Source organism: Pristiophorus japonicus, chromosome 1, assembly GCF_044704955.1.
Source record: "Pristiophorus japonicus isolate sPriJap1 chromosome 1, sPriJap1.hap1, whole genome shotgun sequence".
In the NCBI taxonomy this organism is placed as follows: Eukaryota; Metazoa; Chordata; class Chondrichthyes; family Pristiophoridae; genus Pristiophorus; species Pristiophorus japonicus.
The window spans coordinates 545,950,489-545,958,421 of NC_091977.1; the positions used below are offsets into that span (position 1 = coordinate 545,950,489).

Below are 7,933 nucleotides of genomic sequence, written 5' to 3' on the forward strand. Positions count from 1 at the left end.
GCGGGTAACCCAGACTCGGGTACACTGTAGTGGGTAACCCAGACTCGGGTACACTGTAGCGGGTAACCCAGTCTCGGGTACACTGTAGCGGGGAACCCAGACTCGGGTACACTGTAGTGGGTAACCCAGACTCGGATACACTATAGCGGGTAACCCAGACTCGGGTACACTGTAGTGGGTAACCCAGACTCGGGTACACTGTAGCGGGTAACCCAGTCTCGGGTACACTGTAGCGGGTAACCCAGACTCGGGTACACTGTAGCGGGGAACCCAGACTCAGGTACACTGTGGCCAGGTAACCCAGTCTCGGGTACACTGTAGCGGGTAACCCAGACTCGGGTACACTGTAGTGGGTAACCCAGACTCGGGTACACTGTAGCGGGGAACCCAGACTCGGGTACACTGTAGCGGGTAACCCAGACTCGGGTACACTGTAGCGGGGAACCCAGACTCGGGTACACTGTAGCGGGTAACCCAGTCTCGGGTACACTGTAGCGGGGAACCCAGACTCGGGTACACTGTAGTGGGTAACCCAGACTCGGGTACACTGTAGCGGGTAACCCAGACTCGGGTACACTGTAGTGGGTAACCCAGACTCGGGTACACTGTAGCGGGTAACCCAGTCTCGGGTACACTGTAGCGGGGAACCCAGACTCGGATACAATATAGCGGGTAACCCAGACTCGGGTACACTGTAGTGGGTAACCCAGACTCGGATACACTATAGCGGGTAACCCAGACTCGGGTACACTGTAGTGGGTAACCCAGACTCGGGTACACTGCAGCGGGGAACCCAGACTCGGGTACACTGTAGCGGGTAACCCAGTCTCGGGTACACTGTGGCCAGGTAACCCAGTCTCGAGTACACTGTAGCGGGTAACCCAGACTCGGGTACACTGTGGCCAGGTAACCCAGTCTCGGGTACACTGTGGCCAGGTAACCCAGTCTCGAGTACACTGTAGTGGGTAACCCAGACTCGGGTACACTGTGGCCAGGTAACCCAGTCTCGGGTACACTGTGGCCATGTAACCCAGTCTCGAGTACACTGTAGCGGGTAAACCAGACTCGGGTTCACTGTGGCCAGGTAACCCAGTCTCGGGTACACTGTGGCCAGGTAACCCAGTCTCGAGTACACTGTAGTGGGTAACCCAGACTCGGGTACACTGTAGCGGGTAACCCAGTCTCGAGTACACTGTGGCCAGGTAACCCAGTCTCGGGTACACTGTAGTGGGTAACCCAGACTCGGGTACACTGTAGCGGGTAACCCAGACTCGGGTACACTGTAGTGGGTAACCCAGACTCGGGTACACTGTAGCGGGGAACCCAGACTCGGGTACACTGTAGCGGGTAACCCAGTCTCGGGTACACTGTAGCGGGGAACCCAGACTCGGGTACACTGTAGTGGGTAACCCAGACTCGGGTACACTGTCGCGGGTAACCCAGACTCGGGTACACTGTAGTGGGTAACCCAGACTCGGATACACTGTAGCGGGGAACCCAGACTCGGGTACACTGTAGCGGGTAACCCAGACTCGGGTACACTGTAGCGGGTAACCCAGACTCGGGTACACTGTAGTGGGTAACCCAGACTCGGATACACTGTAGCGGGGAACCCAGACTCGGGTACACTGTAGTGGGTAACCCAGTCTCGGGTACACTGTAGCGGGTAACCCAGACTCGGGTACACTGTAGCGGGGAACCCAGACTCGGGTACACTGTGTCCAGGTAACCCAGTCTCGGGTACACTGTAGCGGGTAACCCAGACTCGGGTACACTGTAGCGGGTAACCCAGACTCGGGTACACTGTAGCGGGGAACCCAGACTCGGGTACACTGTGGCCAGGTAACCCAGACTCGGGTACACTGTAGTGGGGAACCCAGACTCGGGTACACTGTAGCGGGTAACCCAGTCTCGGGTACACTGTAGCGGGGAACCCAGACTCGGGTACACTGTAGTGGGTAACCCAGACTCGGGTACACTGTAGTGGGTAACCCAGACTCGGGTACAATGTAGCGGGTAACCCAGACTCGGGTACACTGTAGCGGGGAACCCAGACTCGGGTACACTGTAGCGGGTAACCCAGACTCGGGTACACTGTAGCGGGGAACCCAGACTTGGGTACACTGTGGCCAGGTAACCCAGTCTCGGGTACACTGTAGCGGGTAACCCAGACTTGGGTACACTGTAGTGGGTAACCCAGACTCGGGTACACTGTAGCGGGTAACCCAGACTCGGGTACACTGTAGTGGGTAACCCAGACTCGGGTACACTGTAGCGGGGAACCCAGACTCGGGTACACTGTAGCGGGTAACCCAGTCTCGGGTACACTGTAGCGGGGAACCCAGACTCGGGTACACTGTAGTGGGTAACCCAGACTCGGGTACACTGTAGTGGGTAACCCAGACTCGGGTACACTGTAGTGGGTAACCCAGACTCGGGTACACTGTAGCGGGTAACCCAGTCTCGGGTACACTGTAGCGGGGACCCAGACTCGGGTACACTGTCGCGGGTAACCCAGACTCGGGTACACTGTAGTGGGTAACCCAGACTCGGATACACTGTAGCGGGGAACCCAGACTCGGGTACACTGTAGCGGGTAACCCAGACTCGGGTACACTGTAGCGGGTAACCCAGACTCGGGTACACTGTAGTGGGTAACCCAGACTCGGATACACTGTAGCGGGGAACCCAGACTCGGGTACACTGTAGTGGGTAACCCAGTCTCGGGTACACTGTAGCGGGTAACCCAGACTCGGGTACACTGTAGCGGGGAACCCAGACTCGGGTACACTGTGTCCAGGTAACCCAGTCTCGGGTACACTGTAGCGGGTAACCCAGACTCGGGTACACTGTAGCGGGTAACCCAGACTCGGGTACACTGTAGCGGGGAACCCAGACTCGGGTACACTGTGGCCAGGTAACCCAGACTCGGGTACACTGTAGTGGGGAACCCAGACTCGGGTACACTGTAGCGGGTAACCCAGTCTCGGGTACACTGTAGCGGGGAACCCAGACTCGGGTACACTGTAGTGGGTAACCCAGACTCGGGTACACTGTAGTGGGTAACCCAGACTCGGGTACAATGTAGCGGGTAACCCAGACTCGGGTACACTGTAGCGGGGAACCCAGACTCGGGTACACTGTAGCGGGTAACCCAGACTCGGGTACACTGTAGCGGGGAACCCAGACTTGGGTACACTGTGGCCAGGTAACCCAGTCTCGGGTACACTGTAGCGGGTAACCCAGACTTGGGTACACTGTAGTGGGTAACCCAGACTCGGGTACACTGTAGCGGGTAACCCAGACTCGGGTACACTGTAGTGGGTAACCCAGACTCGGGTACACTGTAGCGGGGAACCCAGACTCGGGTACACTGTAGCGGGTAACCCAGTCTCGGGTACACTGTAGCGGGGAACCCAGACTCGGGTACACTGTAGTGGGTAACCCAGACTCGGGTACACTGTAGTGGGTAACCCAGACTCGGGTACACTGTAGTGGGTAACCCAGACTCGGGTACACTGTAGCGGGTAACCCAGTCTCGGGTACACTGTAGCGGGGACCCAGACTCGGGTACACTGTAGTGGGTAACCCAGACTCGGGTACACTGTAGCGGGGAACCCAGACTCGGGTACACTGTAGCGGGGAACCCAGACTCGGGTACACTGTAGCGGGTAACCCAGTCTCGGGTACACTGTAGCGGGTAACCCAGACTCGGGTACACTGTAGCGGGGAACCCAGACTTGGGTACACTGTGGCCAGGTAACCCAGTCTCGGGTACACTGTAGCGGGTAACCCAGACTCGGGTACACTGTAGCGGGTAACCCAGACTCGGGTACACTGTAGTGGGTAACCCAGACTCGGATACACTGTAGCGGGGAACCCAGTCTCGGGTACACTGTAGCGGGTAACCCAGACTCGGGTACACTGTAGTGGGTAACCCAGACTCGGGTACACTGTAGCGGGTAACTAGCTTGGTACACTGCTGGTAGCCTAGTGTTTGTAGTACTGAACCAGCAGCTCACACACTGAGTGTTGGGCTGCCCCGATCAGTGTGACTGATCTTCCCTTTCCTGTCTCACAGGAGCCTTTGCGAGTGTCTCCAACATCTTCAGTTTCTGGTCCGATCCCCAAGCCCATCTGTACCAGGATGTGCCGCGACCCTCAGCGTCCACACACTGCCCGGTGGAAGAGCCGGCCTTAGCATTGACCAGGCGGCACTGGTCAGACATAGATTGTCGGCTCCAACTGCTTCAGAAACAGTTAAACAGGTAACGACGGTCTGAGTCTCTGTGTTTGACCTGCGATTGACCCCCGACCCTGCGATTGACCCCGGTCCCTCCGGTTGACCTGCGATTGAACCCGGTCCCTCCGGTTGACCTGCGATTGAACCCGGTCCCTCTGGTTGACCCGCAATTGACCCCGGTCCCTCCGGTTGACCTGCGATTGACCCCGGTCCCTCCGGTTGACCTGCGATTGACCCCGGTCCCTCCGGTTGACCTGCGATTGAACCCGGTCCCTCTGGTTGACCTGCGATTGACCCCGGTCCCTCCGGTTGACCTGCGATTGACCCCAGTCCCTCCGGTTGACCCGCAATTGACCCCGGTCCCTCTGGTTGACCTACGGTTGACCTCGGTCCCTCCTGTTGACCTGCGATTGACCCCGATCCCTCCGGTTGACCCGCGATTGACCCCAGTCCCTCTGGTTGACCTCGGTCGCTCCTGTTGACCTGCAATTGACCCCGGTCCCTCTGGTTGACCTGCGATTGACCCCGGTCCCTCCGGTTGACCTACAGTTGACCTCGGTCCCTCCTGTTGACCTGTGATTGACCCCGGTCCCTCCGGTTGACCTGCGATTGACCCCGATCCCTCCGGTTGATCTGCGATTGACCCCGATCCCTCTGGTTGACCTGCGATTGACCCCGATCCCTCCGGTTGACCCGCAATTGACCCCGGTCCCTCCGGTTGAACCGCAATTGACCCCGGTCCCTCTGGTTGACCTACGGTTGACCTCGGTCCCTCCTGTTGACCTGCGATTGACCCCGATCCCTCCGGTTGACCCGCGATTGACCCCAGTCCCTCTGGTTGACCTCGGTCGCTCCTGTTGACCTGCGATTGACCCCGGTCCCTCTGGTTGACCTGCAATTGACCCCGGTCGCTCCTGTTGACCTACAGTTGACCTCGGTCCCTCCTGTTGACCTGCGATTGACCTCGGTCCCTCCGGTTGACCTGCGATTGACCCCGATACCTGCGATTGACCCCGATCCCTCCGGTTGACCTGCGATTGACCCCGGTCCCTCTGGTTGAGGTGCGATTGACCCCGGTCCCTTCGGTTCCTCTGGTTGACCTGCTATTGACCCCGGTCCCTCTGGTTGACCTGCGATTGACTTCGGTTCCTCTGGTTGACCTGCGATTGACCCTGGTCCCTCCGTTTGACCTACGATTGACCCCGGTCCCTCTGGTTGACCTGCGATTGACTTCGGTTCCTCTGGTTGACCTGCGATTGACCCTGGTCCCTCTGGTTGAGCTGCGATTGACCCCGATCCCTCCGGTTGATCTGCGATTGACCCCGATCCCTCCGGTTGACCTGCGATTGACCCCGATCCCTCCGGTTGACCTGCAATTGACCCTGGTCCCTCCGGTTGACCCGCAATTGACCCCGGTCCCTCTGGTTGACCTACGGTTGACCTCGGTCCCTCCTGTTGACCTGCGATTGACCCCGATCCCTCCGGTTGACCCGCGATTGACCCCAGTCCCTCTGGTTGACCTCGGTCGCTCCTGTTGACCTGTGATTGACCCCGGTCCCTCTGGTTGACCTGCAATTGACCCCGGTCGCTCCTGTTGACCTACAGTTGACCTCGGTCCCTCCTGTTGACCTGCGATTGACCTCGGTCCCTCCTGTTGACCTGCGTTTGACCCCGATCCCTCCGGTTGACCTGCGATTGACCCCGATACCTGCGATTGACCCCGATTCCTCCGGTTGACCTGCGATTGACCCCGGTCCCTCTGGTTGAGCTGCGATTGACCCCGGTCCCTCCGGTTAACCTGCGATTGACCCCGGTCCCTTCGGTTCCTCTGGTTGACCTGCTATTGACCCTGGTCCCTCTGGTTGACCTGCGATTGACTTCGGTTCCTCTGGTTGACCTGCGATTGACCCTGGTCCCTCTGGTTGAGCTGCGATTGACCCTGGTCCCTCCGGTTGACCTGCGATTGACCCCGGTCCCTCCGGTTGACCTGCGATTGACCCTGGTCCCTCCGGTTGACCTGCGATTGACCCCGGTCCCTCCGGTTGACCTGCGATTGACCCTGGTCCCTTCGGTTCACCTGCGGATGCCTAAATTTGCTGCGGTGTGGATTCCCAGATTGCTGACACCTTTATCCGTGTTTTAGGCTGGAGTCGCGGGTGACGGGCGACATGAACGCCATTCTGCAGCTGTTACAGAGGCAGCTGGTGCTGATCCCCCCGGCCTACAGCACCGTGTCATCTCCATCCGCACCCAGCCACCCTGCCCGGGACAGCACTCTACCCTTCCCCAGGGTATCGCCAACACGTGCTCCTCACTCTCAGGTGGGTGGCTCAACCCAGGGGGGCCTCAATCAATCTGACCGGAGGGGGTTGTTCAACCCGGGGGGACACTCAAACCACTGGCGTTCCATCCGGGGGGGTTTCTCTTGTGAGGGGTGGGGGGGCGGTGCAGCGATTGGCAGGAAGGAGGTGGGGTGCTCTCCCCAGAATCCAGGGAATTTTGGGAGATTACAACCAATGCATCCACTATCCCTGCAGCCACTTCTTTTAAGGCCCAGGATGCAGGCCATCGGGTTTAGGGGTCTTGTCCACCTTTAGTCCCATTAGTTTGCCGAGTACTTTTCTCGAGTGACAGTGATTGTTTTAAGTTTCCCTCTCCCTATGGCCCCTTGATTAGCTATTATTATTGGGATGTTTTTAGTGTCTTAAACATAGAAACATAGAAAATAGGTGCAGGAGTAGGCCATTCGGCCCTTCGAGCCTGCACCACCATTCAATAAGATCATGGCTGATCATTCCCTCAGTACCCCTTTCCTGCTTTCTCGCAATACCCCTTGATCCCTTTAGCCATAAGGGCCATATCTAACTCCCTTTTGAATATATCCAATGAACTGGCCTCAACAACTCTCTGTGGTAGAGAATTCCACAGGTTCACCACTCTCGGGGTGAAGAAGTTTCTCCTCATCTCGGTCCTAAATGGCTTACCCCTTATCCTTAGACTGTGACCCCTGGTTCTGGACTTCCCCAACATTGGGAACATTCTTCCTGCATCTAATCTGTCCAGTCCCGTCAGAATCTTATACGTTTCGATGAGATCCCCTCTCATTCTTCTAAATTCCAGTGAATATAAGCTTAGTCGATCCAGTCTTTCTTCATATGTCAGTCCTGCCATCCTGGGAATCAGTCTGGTGAATCTTCCCTCAATAGCAAAAATGTCCTTCTTCAGATTAGGAGACCAAAACTGAACACAATATTCCAGGTGAGGCCTCACCAAGGCTCTGTACAACTGCAGTAAGACCTCCCTGCTCCGATACTCAAATCCCCTCGCTATGAAGGCCAACTTGCCATTTGCCGCCTTCACCGCCTGCTGTACCTGCATGCCAACTTTCAATGACTAATGAACAATGACACCCAGGTCTCGTAGCACCTCCCCCTTTTCCTAATCTGCCGCCATTCAGATAATATTCTGCCTTCGTGTTTTTGCCCCCAAAGTGGATAACCTCACATTTATCCACATTATACTGCATCTGCCATGCATTTGCCCACTCACCTAACTTGTCCAAGTCACCCTGCAGCCTCTTAGCATCCTCCTCACAGCTCACACCACCACCCAGCTTAGTGTCATCTGCAAACTTGGAGATATTACACTCAATTACTTCATCAAAATCATTAATATATATTGTAAAGAGCT

General features: G+C 57.2%; 1 protein-coding gene across 1 annotated transcript in view; it reads left to right on the forward strand.

Moving 5' to 3' along the window:
- The window catches only part of LOC139273198 (voltage-gated inwardly rectifying potassium channel KCNH2-like), a 210,144-nt gene extending 202,607 nt beyond the window's left edge, over window positions 1–7,537 (forward strand). The window contains exons 12-14 of the mRNA XM_070889823.1: window positions 4,082–4,268; window positions 6,387–6,564; window positions 7,502–7,537. Coding sequence (XP_070745924.1) covers window positions 4,082–4,268; window positions 6,387–6,564; window positions 7,502–7,537 — 401 coding nt within the window. The remainder of the gene's footprint in view (window positions 1–4,081; window positions 4,269–6,386; window positions 6,565–7,501) is intronic.
- The last annotated feature ends 396 nt before the right edge of the window (window positions 7,538–7,933 follow it).